Raw genomic sequence first — 22,517 nt, 5'->3', positions numbered from 1 at the left:
TATCAATATTCTTTAAAAATCTTTTCTGTTCTATAATTCTACAAAGAAAAATATTTTAATGTGCTTTTTGAAGTGTAAACACTGTTAAAGTATGGGAAACCGCAGTCTATTGCATCCATGCTTTCATATAAAATAACATGAAATGACCAGTATTCCTTAAAGGAAACCAGTCATAATTCTATTGTTTATTGTTTATACAGCATAGTTATATGGAATCCCTGCAAAATAACAAACAGGATCACTGTTAAATATTTCATCTAAAAGACAGCATTTCCAACAGTGCTGTACTTCCTTAGATAGTTAGATACTTTATTGATCCCAAAGGAAATTACAGAGTCACAGTAGCATTACAAGTACATAGATATACAAATATTATAAGAGAAGTAAGAAGGAATAAAAAAATATTATTATGAGAAAATGGCGGCGCGACGGCAGTGCACGCAGCCACTCCAGGAATGAATATCTGTTATCTGTAAGTAGGGGCCATGCACAATCCTGATTTGATGGGGACGGACGTGAGAAGCACGGAGGAACATCTGGTGAAACTTCTGACATGCCTGTTTCTCTGCCGCTGCTACTGTGCAATCGAGAAATCTCCAGAGAGGAAGGCCCCAAATCCTCGGCTTTGCCTGTTGCTTGGTGGCCGGGGCCAAGGTCGAAGCACTCAGCAGAGATGGTGCTCGGTGCTCGGTGTCGGAGTGCTGGTCGGAGGCTCGAAGTTTTTCGGACGGACTCAGAGTTGGCTGTGGTCGGATGCTTCCAGAGGCTGCATCGGGAAGCTTTGCGGCGCTGGAGATTCACGGCAGGAAGAGTTTTTCTTCCTTCTACTATCTACGTGAGATGATGGGCTATCGAGGACTTTGAGACTTTCTTTTACCGTGTCCATGGTCTGCCCTTATCAAATTACGGCATTGCTTTGCACTGTTGTAACTATATGTTATAATTATGTGGTTTTTGTAAGTTAGTCTTGGTCTGTCTTGTGTTTTTGTGATATCATACTGGAGGAACATTGAATCATTTCTTAATGCATGCATTACTAAATGACAATAAACTAGGACTGAGTGTCCTCACAATCTAATCTAATAAGTAACTTGCTGTGAATATTGGTGTGCCACAGGGATCAGTGCTGGGTCCATTGTTACTTGTCATCTATATCAATGATTTGGATGATAATGTGGTAAATTGGATCAGCAAATTTGCTGATGATACAAAGATTGGAGGTGTGGTGGACAGTGAGGAGGGTTTTCAAAGCTTGCAGAGGGATCTGGACCAGCTGGAAAAATGGGCTGAAAAATGGCAGATGGAGTTTAATACAGATAAGTGTCAGGTATTGCACTTTGGAAGGAAAAACCAAGGTAGAACACACAAGGTAAATGGTAGGGCACTGAGGAGTGCAGTAGAACAGAGGGATCTAGGAATACAAAATTCCCTAAAAGTGGCATCACAGGTACATGGGTAGTAAATAGAGCTTTTGGTACATTGGCCTTTATAAATCAAAGTATTGAGTATAAGAGTTGGAATGTTATGGTGAGGTTTATAAGGCATTGGTGAGGCCAGATTTGGAGTATTGTGTGCAGTTTTGGTCACCGAATTACAGGAAGGGTATTAATAAGGTTGAAAGAGTGCAGAGAAGGTTTACAAGGATGTTGCCGGGACTTGAGAAACTGAATTACAGAGAAAGGTTGAATAGGTTACGACTTTATTTCCTGGAGCGTAGAAGAATGAGGGAAGATTTGATAGAAGTATATAAAATTATGATGGGTATAGATACAGTGAATACAAGCAGGCTTTTTCCACTGAGGCCAGGGGAGAAAAAAAAGAGGACATGGGTTAAGGGTGAAGGGGGGAAAGTTTAAAGGGAACATTGGGGGGGCTTCACACAGAGAGTGGTGGGAGTGTGGAATGAGCTGCCAGATGAAGTGGTAAATGCGGGCTCACTTTTAACATTTAAGAAAAACTTGGACAGGTACATGGATGAAAGGTGTATGGAGGGATATGGTCCAGGTGCAGGTCGGTGGGACTAGGCAGAAAAGTGGTTCGGCACAGCCAAAAAGGGTCAAAAGGCCTGTTTCTGTGCTGTAATCTTCTATGGTTCTATGGTTCTCAAACAGTCTAACAGAAGGGAGGTCATCACTTCCCTGGCTATAGGTTGACTCATTATAGAGCCTAATAGCCAAGGGTAAAAATGACCTCATATAGCACTCTTTGGAGTTATCTAGAGTCCATTATTAAAGATGAAATAGTGGCTTATTAGCAGTGATAGGATTGGGCCGAGCCAGCATGGATTTACCAAGGGCAAATCATGCTTGACTAATCTATTGGAGTTTTTCGAGGGTGTAACCAGGAAGTTAGACAAGGGAGATCCAGTGGATGTAGTGTACCTCGATTTTCAGAAGGCATTTGATAAGGTCCCACATAGGAGATTGGTGGGTAAAATCAGAGCTCATGGCATTGGGGGGAAGGTATTGACATGGATAGAAAACTGGTTGGCAGATAGAAAGCAAAGGGTAGCGGTGAATGGGTGTTTCTCGGAATGGCAGGTGGTGACTAGTGGAGTGCCACAGGGCTTGGTATTGGGACCACAGCTGTTTACAATTTATGTCAACGATTTAGATGAAGGCATTGAGAATAACATAAGCAAGTTTGCTGATGATACTAAGCTGGGTGGCAGTGTGACATGTGATGAGGATGTTAGGAGAATTCAGGGTGACTTGGATAGGCTGAGTGAGTGGGCAGATACTTGGCAGATGATGTTTAATGTGAATAAGTGTGAGGTTATCCACTTCGGGAGTAAGAACAGGAAATCAGATTATTATCTGAATGGTGTAGAGTTAGGTAAGGGAGAAATACAAAGAGATCTAGGAGTCCTTGTTCACTAAAGGTGAATGAGCAAGTGCAGAAGGCAGTGAAGAAGGCTAATGGAATGTTGGCCTTTATTACAAAGGGAATTGAGTACAAGAGCAAGGAAATCCTTCTGCATTTGTACAGGGCACTGAGACCACACCTGGAGTATTGTGTACAGTTTTGGTCTACAGGGTTAAGGAAGGACATCCTGGCTGTAGAGGAAGTGCAGCGTAGATTCACAAGGTTAATTCCTGGGATGTCCAGACTGTCTTACGCAGAGAGGTTAGAGAGACTGGGCTTGTACATGCTGGAATTAAGGAGATTGAGAGGGGATCTGATTGCAACATATAAGATTATTAAGGGATTGGACAAGATAGAGGCAGGAAATATGTTCCAGATGCTGGGAGATTCCAGTACCAGAGGGCATGGTTTGAGAATAAGGGGTAGGTCATTTAGGACAGAGTTAAGGAAAAACTTCTCCCAGAGAGTTGTGGAGGTCTGGAATGCACTGCCTCAGAAGGCAGTGGAGGCCAATTCTCTGGATGCTTTCAAGAAGGAGCTAGATAGGTATCTTATGGATAGGGGAATCAAGGGATATGGGGACAAGGCAGGAACCGGGTATTGATAGTAGATGATCAGCCATGATCTCAGAATGGCGGTGCAGGCTCGAAGGGCCGAATGGTCTACTTCTGCACCTATTGTCTATTGTCTATCTTAGTCTAGTACTGAAAATGCTCCTCTGTTTAGCAAAGGTGGCATGCAAAATTGCCAGGAGTTTCCATAAGGTCCTTAGTTCTACCACAGCCTCCAGTGTGTCCTGTTTGACTCCTATAACAGAGACAACTTCTCTAATATGTTTATTGAGCCTGTTGGCTTCACCTGTGTTGATGCCATTGCATCACACCACCACATAGAAGATTGTACTGGCGGCAACAGACTAGTAGAACATGTAAAGGAGAGGCCTAAATATTCCAAAGGACATCAGTCTCCTCAGGAAGTAGAGGTGACCTTGGCCCTTCTTGTGCTGGTGATTCACTCAAGTCTATCATCCACATTCACCCCCAGGTACTTGTAGGACCTCACTACACCCAAGTCCTCACCATCAATTGTAACAGGGAGCTGTGCAGGCTTAGTCTTCCTAAAGTCCAACACCATCTCCTTTGTCTAGAGCTGCAGGTGATTCAGCTTGCACCATTTGACAGAGTCCTCCACCAGGGCCCTGTATTCATCTTCCCATCTTCCCCTAATACATCCAACTATTGCTGAGTCATCAGAGAATTTCTGCAGATGACATGACTCAGTGCTGTATCTAAATTCTGAGGTATATAGGGTAGGCAGGAAGGGAGGCAATACAGTTCCCCGTGCTTATAGCCACTTTTGTAACAGACTGTAAGGAAGGCCTGGATTTATGTTTTCCCATTGTCTGAATGAACTTGAACTTAAAACTACCTGACCCAAATGGGTCCAAATACCGAAAGGTTTCTTTTGTTTAAACCACCCTTCAAATGCTGTAACATGCTCTGTAAATTGTATTCCAATGATAAACCATTTTCCCCAAATCCGGTCATTTTCATCTCATGTCTGGGAAGTTCACAATTACCATTTACATCGGCCACTCCTAACATTCTGTAAACCATGTTTACAAGGAACACACACAAAATGTTGGAGGAACTCAGCAGGCCAGGCAGCATCTATGGAAAAGAGTGAACAGTTGACATTTTGGGCCGAGACTCTTCATCCGGATCAAAACATTGGCTGTTTTCTCTTTTCCGTGGATGCTGCCTGGTTTGGCTGAGTTCCTCCAGCACTTTGCATCTGTTGCTTTGGATTTCCAGCATCTGCAGACTTCCTTGTCTCATTTATTTTTTTATAAACCTACCTCCAAATCCGGGTCTCATTGCAAAATCATGATCGTCTATTCGTAGGAGTTGTTCAGATTTCGTTAAGTGACTTTTGGTTGAATCTGATCTCTTGCTTTCTGGTCGACTGAAGGAAAGTGAAACAAGTTTTTACAATGTTATGAATAAAATATAAAACAAACTCTATTCAGAAGCTTCGGATGTCAGTTATTATAATAAAAGAAATGGATTTTTAAATAATTAGAAAGCACCAATATTTTAAATAATCCTTGCAAATACAAGGCCAAGATTGCAGGGTGTGCAAGTGATATTAATAACTGAGACTGACAGAATAGGATGGAACAAGTGAAAATGAAACCTTTAATCTGCTGAGATCCCTTGCTGACTGTTCCTTCAGCTTATCATACATGCAGAAGGCAGTTTGTTTATGCAAACATTTCTCACTGATAGCTCTCCGAGGAGCAAAATATCATTATGAAAGGGTCACTCGTGGAACTTAATGAAACATTCACATGATATTAGCATTTGACACAGGTACATGGATAAGGAAGGTTAAGGAGTGTGGTGAACTACATATACCTGTCTGGACACGCCCCCCCCCCCCCCCCCCGCTGACTGCACCTGTGGCTCCTCCCACTGACCGTGGCTCCTCCCACTGACCCCGGTATAAAGGCGATTGGGGCCTGAGCCCTGCCCTCAGTCTCCAGGATGTAGTATGGTGGTCAATTGCTGCTTGTTCTTTCTTCCAGTCAATAAAAGCCTATACCTCGCCTCACGTCTCAGAGAGTTATTGATGGTGCATCAAGGAGATGAGAGGTAAGTGCTAACTCAGTGAAGTACCTTAGTCAGATTCAACAAGTTGGGCAAAGTGTCTACATATGTGTTATATAACTCTGTGATTCTCTGACCTGAATGAAAAGAGCAAGCAACTGTGGTCTCTTTAAGAAGACAAATAAATACCGAACAGTCTAAACCAGAAAGTGAATCAGAATTGTTAACCCTGTAAAATTGGGAGAAAGAAAGATTTGATTAAAAGGGTTAAGAGACAAAAAAACAGAAGCACTTCTATGTTTTACCTTTTTAATTATCCATTTATATTTAAAATCTGAGGGTATTGCAGGTGACATAGAGGTTGATGGTGTCGTGGATAGTGTAAAAGGTTGTCATAGGTTTTTGTAGGATGCAGAGCTGGGCTGAGAAGAAACAGATGGAGTTCAATCCAGAAAAGTGTGAAGTGATGCATTTTGGAAGGGCAAAGTTAAAGGAAGAGTACGAGGTTAATGGTACAATTCTTAATAGTAAGGGGGAACAGAAGGATCTTGGGGTCCATATTCATTGATCCCTCAAAGTTGTCGTGCAAGTTGAAAGCGTGGTTGAGAAGAAGTATGGAGTGTTGGGCTTCATTAGTCAGGAGCCATGAGGTAATTTTGCAGCTCTATAAAATTCAAGTTAGACCACACTTGAAGTATTGTGTTCAGTTCTGGTCAGCTCATTATTGGAAGAATTTGGAAGTTTTAGAGAGGGTTATGTGTGAGAGAAGAGTTAAGTTGATCTTATAGTAGGTCAGCACAACATTATAGGCTGAGGGGCCTGTACTGTGCTGTACTGTTCTATATATGTTCTACATGAAGCTTGCAATGAAGTAATTAAGACATACATTTTTGTAGGCTCCCTTAAGACCCCTTGGGCAAAACTCAAAGTTTAGTAGTTATCTATTACATAGTTAATGTAACACTATGCCGTTCTGTGCTTTTCAATGCCCTTGTCTCTCATGGACCTAAAGGTGGTTTGGGATATCTGGTTAAGCCACTCTGGCAAAATAATTCTACATTTGAGCTGAAGTTACTGAGCCAATTGTATTAATGACAGGTAATAAAATAAAGGACTGTTGGTCTTTCCATTATTTCTAGTCCATGGAGTTGACTGTTCTTGAAGAAAACTGTGCACACGTTTCTTCCATCTTTATTTTGGAAGATTTACCTTAGAGTTGTCTCATGAAAGAACGATGGAATATGTAGACATTGAGTCAAGTTGTAGGTCAATGAGATTGATGATCTAAAGCACTGCAATTCAGCTGGGGTACACTTCAGTGAACAGGATGGAGACCAGATTGGCAAGATTCAGAGTTAATGATGGACACGTATTGTTCAGAGTTAGGTAGTAAAGTGCCATGCTGGAGAGGCATCCTTCAAGATACTTGTTCAGAATGATGAAGACAGTTATATAAGAGAAAATAAAACAACCCCATCAGAAAGCTATCCTCAATTGCTATTCCAAGTAAATGAAATGAGCTTCTAGGTAAACAGTTTACATAAGACAGTCTTCATAGAACTGAATATGCGGACCAACTGTGACAAAAATAAACAAAATCAAATCATTCTGCTAAAACAAATTGCAAAACTGAATAAATAATTGCAACCAAGAATAACGACCTTTTTCATGTTTAAAAAAAAAGCCAAAATGGGAAATCAAATACTTCAGCATTTTCTTTTCACAAAAGGCTACTTACCTTTCTCGCTCGACTGCCTGAGCTGTGTGCTGCTGGTGCTGTTCCTTGGTGTGACGGGCATTTCCAATCTCCATTGCAACTGGCAGCAGAGTGAAAAATATAAGCTCACAAAAGATAAACATAGCTTTTACTGCACAGGTTTCTGTTCAGAGACAACCAAGGCGTCATGTCAATGTAAACAGACTGCACGACAGATCCATCAGAAGTGTATCAGTCGGTCTTAATATGGGGCACATTTCCCCTTCTTGCTTTCTATTCTTCAATTCTGGATCTGCTTTTAGTCCGGCAGGGAAATTTATTCTTAAAATACAAGATAAATCAATTACCCTTGTAGGATTAACCTGTTCTGATGCCCGGCTGGAATCGGCCTTTTTTATGATTCAGGCTTACCATTTTTGTATGACGATAGTCATTTTAAAATCCGACTCTGGTGCTATTCCTGAAAATGAATGCATGCAAAATGCATTTCAGAAAATGAGGGGAAAAGGAATGACCTTAATTCATTTTAATCCTCTTTATCGTCATCCAAATACGATGCCGAAAAGAGTCCAGTAACAGTGAAATCTGATGAAGCTGAAGAGGAGTTGCTAGAAAAGCTCACTGTGCTCCTAGCTGGGAAAATTTGGACACGAAAGATCTTGCAAATATGATTAGAACCATCAAATGGATCCTCCCCATTTAGAAAACCACTATTCAGTCAAGTATTTCATTGGGAAGAGTTCATTTTAATATTTACTGGACTAGTGTATTTATATATCTTATCAAATATTCCTGTGATGTTATCAGAAAAAATTATAAATGTAACAATATAAATTGTGTTATTATATCCATAATAATGTCATGTTGACATTGATCTGTAAATAAATTTATGGCAGTACTAATCTCTGAGACTAAAACTGGAATGAGGCAATTGCTCCTAATAATCATGGATGTAGAAGACCTTGAAATCTTCAGAATTGGGAAAATTTATTTACTCATGATGATTGGGAGGGTGTTAACTAGAAGCCTGGCATCATTATCTAAAGGTAAACTTTCACCATGCGACAGGGAATTGGGACAAACTGATTTAATTCTGCAGATCTTCCCAATCCTTTGGAAATGAGAATTAATAATCAGCTTATCACGCAGTGGCTTGGTGAGGAGGAAATATTCCTCAGTCCAGAATAAGTGCTCATTAGAAGCGGAATCCTGCAGTCGCACTTGACTATTGTGGGTAAACACTTCTCTCCCCAAAATCGCCCACTGGAGTGCTCAGCACATTTAAACTTTAAAAAACAGGGAGGTTCTGAACAAACTGCTCCGAATGGAAACCGAGTCAGAGCGGGCAAGCCTTGCTGAACGGCAAGAGGGTAGCAGTAAGATGAAAAGGTGAGGTAAAAGACTACACCAGCAATGGATCTGTGAGAGATGCATTGAATAAAATAAAATATAAATGCTGGACAGAAGTAGATTTTTAATGCTCAGCTGTGTGTGAGTAGAGGGAAACAAATAAAAAAAAGAAATAGGATTATTTAATCAAAGAAAGGACGGAATATTAAATGTCGCCTTTCGTGCATCGGTGTTCCAAAGTGCTTTGAAGTACTGTATAGTTTTCCTCGTACACACAAGAGATTCTGCAGATGCTGGAAATCCAGAGTAACGTATGCAAAATGCTGGAGGAACCCAACAGCTCAGGCAGAATCTACGGAGAGAAATAAGCAGTGAACAGTCCGGGCTAAGGCCCTCCATCAGGATGGAAAGGAAAAGGGAAGAAGCCAGAATGAGTAGGTGGAGGCAGGGGAACGAGGAGAAGCTAGAAGTCTGGTGGGTGGAGGAGGGGATTGGAAGTGAGAAACTGGGAGATGATAGGTAGAAAATTTAAAGGGCTGAAGAAGAAGGAATCTGATAGGAGAGATGAATGGACCTTGGGAGAAAGGGAAGGAAGAAGGGAACTAGGGGCAGGTGAGGAGAGGAGGTTAAGAGAGTAGCCAGAGTGGGGAGTGGAAGAAGAGGGAAGGAAGAGGGGGAAAATTACTAAAAGGTAGAGAAGTTGATGTTCATGCCATCAGGTTGGAGGCTATCCAGATGGAATATGAGGTGTTGCTGCTCCAATTTGAGAGTGGCCTCATCTTGGCAGTAAAGGAGGCCATGAAGCAACATGTCAGAATGGGAGTGGGGATTGGAATTAAAATGGATGGCCACTGGGAAGTTCTACTTGCTGAAGATGGAGCGAAGGTGCTCGACAAAGCCGGTGCCCAATCTATCAGATTCCTTTACACTGGGGACCGCATCAGGAGCACCAGGTACAGGGGATGACTCCACCAGATTTCCTGGAAGGACTATTTGGGGCCCTGAATGAAGGAGCAGAGGAAGTGAATGGGCAGTTGTAGCACTTCTTACACTTGCAGGGATAAGCACCAGGTGTGAGATTAGTGGCAAGAGATAAATTGTCAAGGGGATCGTGGAGAGAGCAAGCCCTGTGGAAAGCAGAGAGTGGGGGGAGGGAAAATGTGTTTGCTGGTATGATTCCTTTGATGATGGTGTAAGTTTCAGAGAATGATGTGCTGGATGCAGTGGTAGGTAAGGACAAGAGGAACTCTATCCTTGTTAAGGCAGCGGGAAGATGGGGTGAGGGTAGATGCCTGGGAAATGGAGGAGATGTCAGTGAGGGCAGCATCATTGGTGGAGGAAGAGAACCCCTATTCTTTGAAGAAAGAGGACATCTCCGATGTCCTGGAAAGGAAACCCTCATCTTGACAACAGGTGAGGTGGAGATGAAGGAACTTAAAAAAGAGAAAGGCATTTTTACAGGTGACATGGTAGGAAGAGGAACACACATATAGTTAGCTGTGAGAGTCAGTAGTTTTACAAAGGGTATCAATGAACAGTTTGCCCCTAGAGATAGAGACAGAGAGATCAAGAAAAGGAAGAGAGGTGTCAGAAATGGACCAAGTGAACTTAAGGGCAGGGTAGAAGTTGGAAGACAAGTTGATGAAATTGACAAGCTCAGCATGAGTGCATAAAGCAGCACCAATGCAGCCATCAATGTAACACAAAGAGATGAAGAGCATTACCAATGAACCAGTGAAGGCTTGGAACATGGACTGATCCATGTAGCCAAGGAAAATGCAGGCATAGCTGGGGCCTATGCAGGTGCCTGTTGGAGAAGTCAGAAGAATCTAAAAGGAATTCCGTCTGGGTAGCTTCCAACCTGATAGCATGAACATTGATATTTCTAAAGTCTGGTGATTTCAGAGTCCGGAAAAGTCAGGATGTTGTTCATTGACCATAGCTCAGCATTTAACACCATCATTCCCAAGTTACACAACCTGGGCCTCTGTACATCCCTCTGCAATTGGATCCTCAACTTCCTAACTAGAAGACCAATATCTCCTCCTCGCTGATGATCAACACTGATGCACCTCAGTGGTGTGTGCTTCACTGTCTATACCCATGACTGTGTGGCTAGGCATAGCTCAAATACCATCTATAAATTTGCTGATGATACAACCATTGTTGGTAGAATCTCAGATGGAGACGAGAGGGTGTACAGGAGCAAGATATACCAACCAGTACAGTGATGTCGCAGCAACAAGCTGACACTCAATGTCAGTAAGGTGAAAGAGCTCATTGTGGACATCAGGAAGGGTAAGACGAAGGAACTCATACCAATCCTCTTAAGAGGGATCAGAAGTGGAGAGAGTGAGCAGCTTCATGTTCATGCGTGTCAAGATCTCTGAGGATCTAACCTGGTCACAATATATCAATGCAGTTATAAAGAAGGCAAGACAGTGGCTATACTTCATTAGGAGTTTGAAGAGATATGGTATGTCAACAAAAACACTCAAAAACTACAGGTTGCATCACTGTCTGGTATGGGGGCGGGGCTACTGCACAGGACTAAAAGAACCTGCAGAGGGTCATAAATTTGGTTGGCTTCATCTTGGGTACTAGCCTACAAAGTACCCTGGATATCTTCAGGGAGCAGTGTCTCAGAAAGGCAGCGTCCATTATTAAGGTCCCCCAGCACCCAGGGCATGCCCTTTTCTCACTGTTACCATCAGGTAGGAGGTACAGAAGCCTGAAGGCACACACTCAGCGATTCAGGAACAGCTTCTTCCCCTCTGCCATCTGGTTCCTAAATGGACATTGAACCCTTGAACACCACCTCACTGTTTTTATATATATTATTTCTGTTTTTGCACGATTTTAATCTATTCAATATACATATACTGTGATTTGTTTATTTATGTATATATTTATTTTCCTTCTATATTATGTATTGCATTGAACTGCTGCTGCTAAGCTAACAAATCTCACGATAGATGCCGGTGACAATAAACCTGGTTCTGATTCTGATTTTCCCCCCTCTCTCTTCCCCTTCTTCCAGTTCTCACTATTGCTCCTTCCTTATCACTACTCTTCTCCTCTCCTGTCTATCACCTACCCCTCGTGCCCCTCTTCCTTTCCTTTCCCTCATGGTCTACTCTCCCCTCCTATCAGATCCCTTCTTCTTTTACCCTTTCCACCTATATCTTCCAGTTCCTCACTTCATTCCTTCCTCCCCCATCCACCTGGCTTCACCTATCACCTTTTAGCTTGTACTCCTTCCCCTCCCCCTACCTTCTTATTCTGGTACCTCCCCCTTCCTTTTCGGTCCTGATGAAGGGTCTCAGCCTGAAACAACTGTCTATTCCTTTCCATAGATTCTGCCTGACCTGCTGAATTCTAACAGCATTTTGTGTGTGTCGCTCAGTATTTCGAACATCTCCAGAATTTCCTTTGTTTCATCTTCTCCATGTCACTGGAGGTATTACCAGGTGTTCGAGGTGGTTCTTACACCTCAAAGGTGTACTAATGAGTGAAATGGTCATTGTAAATTCCATCTAGCGTGAAGTAAATGACTAAGGAATCACAGGGGAATTAATGGGCGCGAATGAAAAAGATTAGACTTCTGTGTAGCATCTTCGTAAGAAGGGAAATAAGGCTCTGCTGCAAGCCCTGATGGATCGAGTGGCCTCCTTTTTGTTGTAATAAGTGGGCGGTGTATGCACAGGAGTTTACACGTTTTGTGATCTGATTCCAAGGAGATTTAAAAAACAAATCCAGATGTGTTTTAAATAAAAAGAAATGTGGGTCTGTAAGGCAGCAGTGGTAGAAGGAGAGTGAATAGTTTTGCCAAAGAACTGGGAATAGACATCTGGAACAAAATGCCTCCTAAAATGCTGTATGACTTTATGTGGTGGAATCATATGAGTTTATATTTTAACAGGAATGTAAAATGTCAGCATCTCGAGCACCCATTATGAAAAGAGAAACAGGTTAACATTTCAGATCAGTTATTTCCAGAATTATCTATTTTTTTTCCAGCAAAGCCAATGTTTGTCTTTCACGTTAAAGGCAAGTGCCTGATAATAGACATGAATGCAGTTTTTAAACAAATTTGGTGCATTAATTAACTTTCTATGCATCTTTTCTATTTCAAGTAATTTAAAATTTGTTAAGTTGCAAGCTGCACATCGCTTAGGATATTACTCAGGACCTTTCTTCAATGCATCAAGAATTCCTTCTCAGCAAATTAGAATATCATAGATTTTTGTAGAAGGCTAAGTCAATAAGAATTCCTTCATGGGCACAGCTATTTAGTGTAGGTTTTGCTGGGTCATTAAACAGAATTACTTGTGATTTCTGCTTCCATATAATCTGATTTCACTTGAAATCTAAGCACACTATTGTATGTCCTCTTTTAATTTTCTGATGGAACACATACTGTTACTCATAACGCTTGCTGTTTCCATGTTGGTAAGTAGTAATTAAAATGTGGATTAAAAATATTAACAATCTCATATTTACCCACCTAAGCCTTATTAGTGGCTCTGTAGATAGCCTGACATTTTCCAGATCTACAGAGCATTCACTCATCTGTGAATTAAAACTTTTCCTGGAAGGAGGTTTACAGCAGGTTCATTCAGGGTGCTGTTTATTTGTAATCTCTCTGATATAGAAACATGGAAACATAGAAAACCTACAGCACAGGCCCACAAAGTTGTGCCGAACATGTCCCTACCTTAGAAATTACTAGGCTTACCCATAGCCCTCTATTTTTCTAAGCTCCATGTACCTATCCAAACATCTCTTAAAAGGCATAAATTCATTTTAAAAAATGAGCAGTGATAAAATATGTCTTTGATGACAACTGATTTGTATGTACCTTGGCATAATACAGTTGACATTTTAAATGCTTTACAGGCATTTATTTACAAACATAACTACCTGTCCTTTGTAATTTCCCATATACAAATAATTAAAATGTCAGCATTATTAATGTAGATTTCACAAACCATATTTAAACAATCGTACTTACATCATTCAGCCTGAGTCCTCTTCAGAACTATTTTGAACTATCAGAGTAACTTGCTTAAACCTCTAAGTGTGAAAACAATAGACCTTTGTGTTAACACCTTTATGTAGCCTGCAAACCTGCATGCTTGCAGCATCTTCAAATCTGAACATTTAATATGACATCATGAAAAGTATATGCACATGTGCAAAGTTGCACATGAAGTAGCTTTTGAAGGATGACTGGTTCAGCTGATCGTCTTCACCATCCAACATCATAATAAATCAGAATCTAGCCTTTGGAACCTACTCTAACATTATTTGTTTGAGGAGATTTCATAAGTCACCAAAGACTAGCAGATTTCTACAGATATACTGTAAAGAGCCTTTTGATTGGTTGCATCACCGCCTGGTATGGGGGGCTCCAGTGCACAGAATCGGAAAATACTGCAAAGGGTTATAGACTCAGCCAACTCCAGCATGGGAACTAGGCTCCTCACCAACAGGAACAGCGTCAAAGAGTGATGCCTCAAGAAGGAAGTGTCCATCATTAAGGACCCTTACCATTTAGGATGTGCAGCCTTCCCTTTACGAACATCAGGGTGGAGGTAAAAGAGTCTGAAGAAGTAAAGTCACCATTTTAGGAACAGCTTCTTGGGTTGACTTTATTACTTACGTCCTTCATACACATCAGGAGTAAAAATCTTTAGGTTACGTCTCCATCTAAGTGAGCACTGTGCAATTTATGGTAACTTATAATAAATAGAATGTACAACAGGACAATCAATATAACATAGAAATACAATTATATCAACATGAATTAATCAGTCTGATGGCCTGGTGGAAGAAGCTGTCCCGGAGCCTGTTGGTCCTGGCTTTTATGCTGCAGTACTGTTTCCTGGATGGTAGCAGCTGGAACAGTTTGTGGTCAGGGTGACTCAGATCTCCAATGATCCTTCAGGCCTGTTTTACACACCTGTCTTTGTAAATGCCCTGAATAGTGGGAAGTTCACATCTGCCGATGTGTTGAGCTATCCACACCACTCTTGGCAGAGTCCTGCGATTGAGGGAAGTACAGTTCCCATACCAGGCAGTGTACAGCCAGTCAGAATGCTCTCAATTGTGTCCCTATAAAGTTCTTAGAATTTGAGGGGCCATGCCAAACTTCTTCACCCATCTGAGGTGAAAAAGGCGCTGTTATGGCTTTTTCACCACACAGCCGGTATGTACAGACCACGTGAGATCCTTGGTGATGTGCATGCGAGGAACTTAAAGCTGTTCACCCTCTCAGCCCCAGATCCATTGATGTCTATAGGGGTTAGCCTGTCTCCATTCCTCGTGTAGTCCACAACCAGCTCCTTTGTATTTGTGACACTGAGAGAGATCCCATCTGCCATCAGATTTCTGAACAGTCCATGAAACAATGAAAATTACCTCACTGTTTTGCTTCCTTTTTGCACTATTTATTTTCAATTTCTTTTTGTAACCTATTGTAATTTTTATGTATTGCACGGTACTGTTGTTGCAAAACAACATATTTCACAACATGTCTGATAATAAACCATTCAGATTCTGACTCTGAAGACATTTTTAAAGAAATTATCGTACTTCCACTTCTCTGCACTGATGCAATATCCTTTGATTTCTTTAATATCCAGAAATCCATCAACCTCGGTTTTGAATGAGAACCACAGACCATTAAAGGTAGAGAATTCCAGAGATTCTCCACCTTTGGGGTAATTTGTCCTTATTTCGGTTCTAAATGGGTTAGATATTATTCTGAAGCTATGCTTTGTTTCTAGGTTCTACGTCTAGGAGAAACATCCTCCCTCCACCTGCCCTATCAATTTTAATGTGATGACACTTCTTGCAGCTTCCCTGCTGTCTAAATTCAAGACAGTACAAATCTAAACCTCTGAATCTCTCCTTTTGCACCAAACCCACTATTGCAGGAATGTATCTAGTAAATCTTTCTTGCACCTGGTCCATTTGAGTACATCCTTTCTTCAAGTAAGGAGACAAAAACTGAACCCATCAGGGCCCTAAATAATTAGAGTACAGCATCTTTATTTTAGAACTCATAATAAGGACCATCTTCCTAATCGCTTGCTCATTTTAAACTTTGGGTTCCTAAACACTCTTTTGCTTTTTTTATGCATTAATGGCGTGACTTTCCATCTGTCATAGTCTCTCCAACTCATTTGAAGTATATTCACAATCTCCTCCCTGCTCACAATCCCACCCAATTCCCAATTTTTGATTCATCAGTATTTGGCCCCTTCAACCAGCTGTGTAGATTGTGCCCATCACTGCAGTACCCAACTGGTCATGGTCTGCCAACCTGAGGAAAAAGAGATTTCTTTTTTGTCCAGTTATCCAGTTATCAAGCTCCTTCCTGCAATGTTTAATGGCCGTTGGCAGACCAACATAAGGTGCACTTACTGTCACCTACTGAGTTGGAGTGTGGAGCAAAGAGGCAGGAACTATGCCCACTAAATACCCACACACCTACAAACACTCCACTAACATCAGTGCTTTTCATAGTCAAATACACACTTATGTACATTACGATGGCAGTGATATCCTAACAAACTTTCTGTGTTAAACTGTGTTTGTCCCAAAGATTTCAATTTAGCAATCAGATGTTTCCTTTGCACCTCATAGGAATGGCTTTCAAACAAAATATGTGCTGCACCATTTCTTGAGAAGTGCACTCCCTGCAGATGCCAGTATCGTGCATATTGCAGTAATTCTGAACAAGGAGTTAGCCTGGTATGTCCAATATGTAAAAGTGTAATATAACTTCTTCTTTTATCCCCATCTCCCAGTTCAATACCTACCATCCTCTGAATTTTATATAAATGCCATCCTTTCTTTATCCCAACTTTGTTGCCAAAATGATTGAATTCACTTTTTAATTATGGCTTTCATCTCCTCTTTATGCAAAGGCACCACTATGTTTATATCTGTAATTTCAAGTAATTTCTTGGCTGGAATTTGAAGCACCTGTTTTAATAGATGTCAAGACTGAGAATGAATGAGAGCACCGAAGTACAAAACCAGGGCATACTTCTTCAACCCATTCCAAGGTTAAAATAATAGCAAACTTTTCAGATGTGAATACTGATATTTTGATAACCTTTTCTTTATAGTCACCTGAAACTTTGGAACATAAACAGAAACACTTGTACAACCTGTCACTGAACTATCTGTGTAGATATGTAAGAATCCATTGTATCTGCCTTTCATTCAGTACATTGCTGAACAATACTGAGTGTCTTCTGCCGAGTAAACACTGGGGGGCAGCACCAACTCCAGCTTGGACACCACATCACACCACCACCACCACCCACCCCGTCCCCATCCCAATCCCCGGCACTACTGTGGAGCACACCAACTCCGACACTTCTCTCCTGAGCGTCTGTAAACCAGTAACACTGTGGCTCGAGGGCTAGTCCTCGCCACGACTGAAGCCATGCAGCTTCCCCGCTGTCCGCCAATAAATCGGGCAGTGAAATGGACTCCTCATCTTGACCTTTTCTTCAAGGCCCAAATCCTCAGGCAAAAGGGAAAAGCCATGGAAGGGTGACAGAAAGAGGTAAACTGAGATCATAATCCACATTAAACAACCCAAGATTCTGTGCCCACTCATTTCCCATCCATTCAGAAATGAAGGCCTTATTGATATAGTGCTCCCAACACTCTGCTAATGTTGCCAATATTAGATAACCAACTTTATGACCTCTTACATTAACCCAATAAACCATTGCTAACCTGCAGAGATGTAAAGGTAGTTCACCCATTTCTACCTGAAATTCTGAAATTGGGGATGCTTCAATAGCACCACAACATAACTTCAATGTTTGAGCTTGAACTTTATCTAGGGGTTTTAAGACTGATGGTGCGACTGAAACATAATCAAAGACTGAACTGACTAAAGCAATATACATCTGTTTAAGTGACTACCTATTTGCACCCCAATCACACCCAACTAAATACCTGACCACATTAAGGGCTGTTATAGACTTAGCTAGAATTTTATTCACATATACCTTCCATGTTGACCTTGTGCCTATCCACGTACCTAGAAACTTTACCAGTACCATATAACTTGAGATCAATTGTGGATGGATTTTCTTTCAGAAAAACAAATAACTTAAGTCCTTGCAACTGAAAATTTAACCCCCCACCGACATCCCCGTTCCTCTACTTCATTAATAGCTGTCTGCATTTTCCTAACGATATCATTTATATTCCTGCCTCTCTTCCACACTGCACCATTATCAGTATATAATGATTTGGAAATGTCTATGCCAACGTTTAAGAAAATGATATCATTTGTCATAATATTAAAAAGGAGTGGGCTACACAGACTCGCCTAAGGATTCCCGTTATCTATCTCATATTCCTTAGGGAATGCTGTTCCCTCCCTAACTTCTATTTTTCTATCACATAAAAAATCTTGAATCACATTGAACATTCTACCAACTAATCCCATCTTTTCCAGCTTAAGCATCAATCCCTGTGTCCATAACATATCATAAGCTTTTTCTACATCAAAGAATATTGGTATCACTGAATCTTGATTAACTTTTGGTTCACAGATATCGGATTCCAAATTTAACACTAAATCCATGGTCATTCTCTCTTTTCAAAGTCCATATTAGTATATAGCTAATTTTCTATGACTTTCCACAAAATAAGAACGCCTTGCTATAACCATTCATTCCATTCTTATATACGTATGTATGCAGTGAGTGAAATAGATTTATAACTGGAAGGATCTGATTGATTCTTCGGAGGTTTCAATATAGGGACAACAACTACTAATTTCCAGGAAACAGGAAGTCGCCCTTCAACCCATATTTTATTGTATTAAAAAATTTCAAAACCAACATGTCTGATAACTGTGTTAACATATTCTCACCTTTCTCCAGCCATCTAGATGCACGGTAGACTCTGGAATTTCTGCAATACTGGTTCTGCTGGCCCACCATGATCGCAGATGTACATCAGTTCGTTGCTGCCTGCCCTCAATGTGCCCAGTCTAATTCCTCGAAATAGCATCCCTCTGGGCTCCTGCAGCCCCTACGAGTCACTCAAGGCCTCATGGTTCCACATCACTATGGATTTCATCAAGGGTTTTCCACTTTCCGATGGGGCCACAGTGATCATGACAGTGGTAGACCAGTTCTCCAAGGTGGCCCACTTCATTGGCATCCCCTAACAGTGTTTAACATCGTCAAACACGTCAACATGTCATTCATCTCCACGGTTTCCCTCAGGACATTGTGTCAGACCAAAGCCCACAATTCATCTCCAACTTCTGGCGAGCCTTTTGCTCCCTCCTCCGCACCTCAGAGAGTTTGTCCTCTGGCTATCATCTGCATACCAATGGTCAATCAGAAAGAGCCAATCAGCAAGTGGAGAAGCTTCTGAATGCTTCGCCACCTCGAGTCCTTGGAATAAGTATCTGCTCTGAGCTGAGCTGTCCCACAGTTTACACACCTCCTCGGCCATGGATATATCACCCTTTAAAATTCTTCATGGCTACCGAACCCCATGGTACCCCATGGAGAAGTCAATGGTGGAGGCCCCATCCACCAGACCTCTGGTTCGCCTATGCCAGAATGCTTGAAAGAGGGGATGGAGGGCCATCCTACCTGCCAACTGTACCTACTGGCACCAGGCTAATGGTTGTTAGCACCCAGCCAGACAATTCTGGCCTGGGGACCTTGTCAGGCTGAACTCACTGAGTTATGCCCCTCCACACCAACTCCCACAAACTCTTGCCCCAGTTCACTGGTCCCTTTAAGGTTACCCATTGCATCAACCCAGTTACTTACCGTCTCCAGCCGCCATCATCCCTCAGGATCGTACCTACCTTCCACATGTCCTACATATTGTCCATGGACCCTCAACACACCTGAACCTGTTACCTCCAGAGCCAAGGATGGTGGAAGGTGGTCCAGTGTGCAGGGTTTGCCAGTTGTGGATTCACATTGTCATGGGTGGGGTGTGCATTACCTGGTCAACTGGGAAGGGTCCAGCCCAGAGGAGAAGTCTTAGTCGCTATTCCGTTCCATCTCGGATCCTTCGCTCATCGAGGAGTTCAGCCGGACTCATCCAGATTCTCCAGGGCTGTCGGGTGCCACCTGTGGGGGAGAGGGCGGGTTCCTGTCAGACATGCACAGGCCGGCACCTCCCAGCCATCACCTAGGTAACAGGAGTTACCTGCGGCTCGCATCCAACGCATCACCTGCAGCCTATTTAAACCCAGCTCTCATCCACAGACCTTTGTTCACACATAAAAACCAGCCAGCCTCAACCATTTGTTCCTAGCCTTCAGCTACCTTGTTGCCTTGTTGTGTTAGGTATCTGTTCTCTCTTGTTTTGTGCCCCCTCATATCTTGTTATTTCACAGTTTAGTAGTAAGATTACTGCTCACCGCTAAATCGTATCCACTACTTTGCATTTGGACCAAGCCTCCTCTACAATTCCTTACACCTAAGGCTTCATGATTTCCACTTTATGTCCTTTTTAAATGTCTTGCAATGCTTTCTGTGTCTCACTGCAGCTGAGGGGCCAAGAGCACAGTCTTTGTAGACGTGTTCTTATCCTTGAAGATTGAAATCAAGAACATTTGTTACATGAAGTATTGCATTATTAATATGTCCACCAAACACCATAGTAATCTGGCTCATAAAATAGAAAATGTTGGAAACAGACAACACCTAATTATTTGCAAAGCATATTTCAAATTCTAATTCAATATTATCAAAAACCCCAAACTCTGTCCCTCACAGAAAAAGCAACAATAACATCGAACCCCCAATCCTTCTCACACACACAGAAAACTAACATATCAACCACACTGGAAAACGCTAACTAGAACATCAAACCCCAACTCCACAAAAAGTAACATATCGCCCACCCACCAGCTGGCAACAAGAAAGAAAACGCCAAAAACTGAAGGACACCAATATAAAGTACAGTCCAAAATAAATCACATAATTCTCAGAATATTGAAAACATCCCTCTGTCAGAATTTAAGGAGAGCAGCTGCACGAGCTCAGTCCTTCTGTAAAGAGTGACTGCCCAGCCACAATTTGGCTTTGCATACCTGCCTCATCATTCAATAAAATCATGGATCATTCTTACTTTCCTGCACCAACCTCATATCGCTTGACTTTCTGAATATCTAAGAATCACATTCCATTATGTTTCATCTCCTGTGCTCTGGACAATCATTAAGCTTATCCATATCCCCTTGAACCCCCTTTGCATCCTGTTCCATAGTCAACTAGTTTGGTATCATCAGCATATTTGGAAATATAATTGGGACTTCTCAGCCAAGTTGAACCCAAGGAAGAATGTATTTTGAACAGAAGGAGTGCACCAGAAGCACTGGGGGATGATTGGATGGGATGAGGTGTTGTCCTATCAGATTAGAGTAAGCAGACTGGCCTTACATTATCTTCAATTTAAAATGAGAGGCAATCCTTTTTGACACCGTGGAATTCCAATAGGTTGACTGAGTAGATTCAGGGACCTGACTGGTTATCTGAAATCAGAGCTCACAGACTCAACCACAGAGGTCCACCATTCAGAACTGAACTAAAAACGGCATTTCATCATTCAGAGAATAGTGAATCTGTGAAGTTCTCTACCTGAGAAAGACATAAAGGTACATTTTCTGTTCAAGAAGAAGAGTGATTGAGTTTTGGATATTGTGGGAATGATGGAACATGGGGTTGTTCCAGGAAAATTTTACTACATTTGGACATCAGACAAACTTCCTTAGAAGTTTGCGTAAATGTATAAATTCATCATGTCATCTAAAAATTTGACATAATTCTATAGATGAATAATAGAGAATACAGTGACTATAAAAAGTATTCACCCCAGAAGTTGTCATGTTTCACAGGAATCCAGAATGGTTTGCATCATTTCACACCAACTAGCTGGAAGTTCTTTACAATGGATACACCCAGGCAGCAATATATTGTCACATTGGTTAGGTTGCTGAATATCATAACATCAAATATATTATTGAAGCTTTTTACTGGAATGCTGTTCAGTTAGTACATTTCTATGCAGAAAAAAACTGGAGAGAGCCCCACCACATTCTAAATGTGAGTATTTCAAAATTCATGTGCTTCTTCAAATCTTATGAAGATAATCAGTGCAGCTGATGAATGTTGTAAGATAAACGAGCCTTCCAATAAAAGCAAAATGTTATAGATGCTGGAGCTCTGAAGAAAAGTTATTAACCTGACAGGTTAGGTATGTCTGCCTTCACTGATTCTGACAAAATGGCTAAGCATTTCCAGCAATTTTATTTTCATTTTAGACCAAATAGCCTGCTTCTTTACTGTAAAATTCTATGAAACATGAATACTCTGTAACTTCCTGTCCTTCTCCCCCCACCAGCCCTGCCCATGCCCAGAACTGCATGTGTTTCCAACCTCTGCAATGACCTTCTCACATGCAGATTTCAATATGGATTTTCCATTTATCTCCAACAGATATTTCTCTCCTCTTAAAAATTCTACCTGATATTGAACAAATTATTTTATACTGATACTTCATTTTTTCAATATTATTCACTTTTTCTTAAAATTCCTTAAAATTACCTTGACTTTTATTTTCCAATTGTATCTCTATTTGTCATAATCTCATTTGTCCCCATTAGTTTTTATTTAGTTCCAACAAGATGAAATTATGATAAATGGTAAGAGATAATACTGAAAAGTAAAAGTAAAGGTTTGTCACAGTGGCCTACAGCCACTTTCGAAGTTAATAAAGCATGACAGGAGCAAGAATTTTGCCCCGCCACAGCCTTTAGCTCTTGGACATGGGAAATTTTTGTTACTATTGGCCTTAGGATGCAGCATGTTTGGGAATGGGAAGGAAGATGGTGAGCAGGGAAAGCTGATGGAGAGGAAGGAAAGGACTGGTGAAGAGCACTCAGCAAAAGGCCCGAG

At 41.4% G+C, this 22,517-nt stretch overlaps 1 protein-coding gene and 1 long non-coding RNA gene across 3 annotated transcripts in view; one reads left to right on the top strand and one right to left on the bottom strand.

Annotated features, from left to right (window-relative positions):
• LOC140727801 (gamma-aminobutyric acid receptor subunit rho-3-like) overlaps window positions 1-22,517 on the bottom strand; it is a 56,466-nt gene that overhangs the window by 30,536 nt on the left and 3,413 nt on the right. The window contains exons 3-5 of one of the 2 annotated variants that reach the window (XM_073045574.1): window positions 19,558-19,685; window positions 7,213-7,291; window positions 4,724-4,830 (exon numbers count right to left, since the gene is read on the bottom strand). In XM_073045574.1, coding sequence (XP_072901675.1) covers window positions 4,724-4,830; window positions 7,213-7,286 — 181 coding nt within the window. In that variant the 5' untranslated portion in view covers window positions 7,287-7,291; window positions 19,558-19,685. Of the gene's footprint in view, window positions 1-4,723; window positions 4,831-7,212; window positions 7,780-19,557; window positions 19,686-22,517 lie in introns of those variants that run through there. The other variant, XM_073045573.1, reaches the window with a different exon arrangement.
• LOC140727805 (uncharacterized) lies at window positions 5,356-21,776 on the top strand. The gene is made up of 2 exons (XR_012098930.1): window positions 5,356-5,519; window positions 18,468-21,776. It is a non-coding gene; the product is annotated as an uncharacterized lncRNA (long non-coding RNA).

The sequence above is a fragment of the Hemitrygon akajei genome, chromosome 5 (genome assembly GCF_048418815.1).
Source record: "Hemitrygon akajei chromosome 5, sHemAka1.3, whole genome shotgun sequence".
NCBI lineage: Eukaryota > Metazoa > Chordata > Chondrichthyes > Myliobatiformes > Dasyatidae > Hemitrygon > Hemitrygon akajei.
Note: the sequence above shows the minus strand (reverse complement) of the source record. Positions and strands in the feature narration are given on the sequence as shown.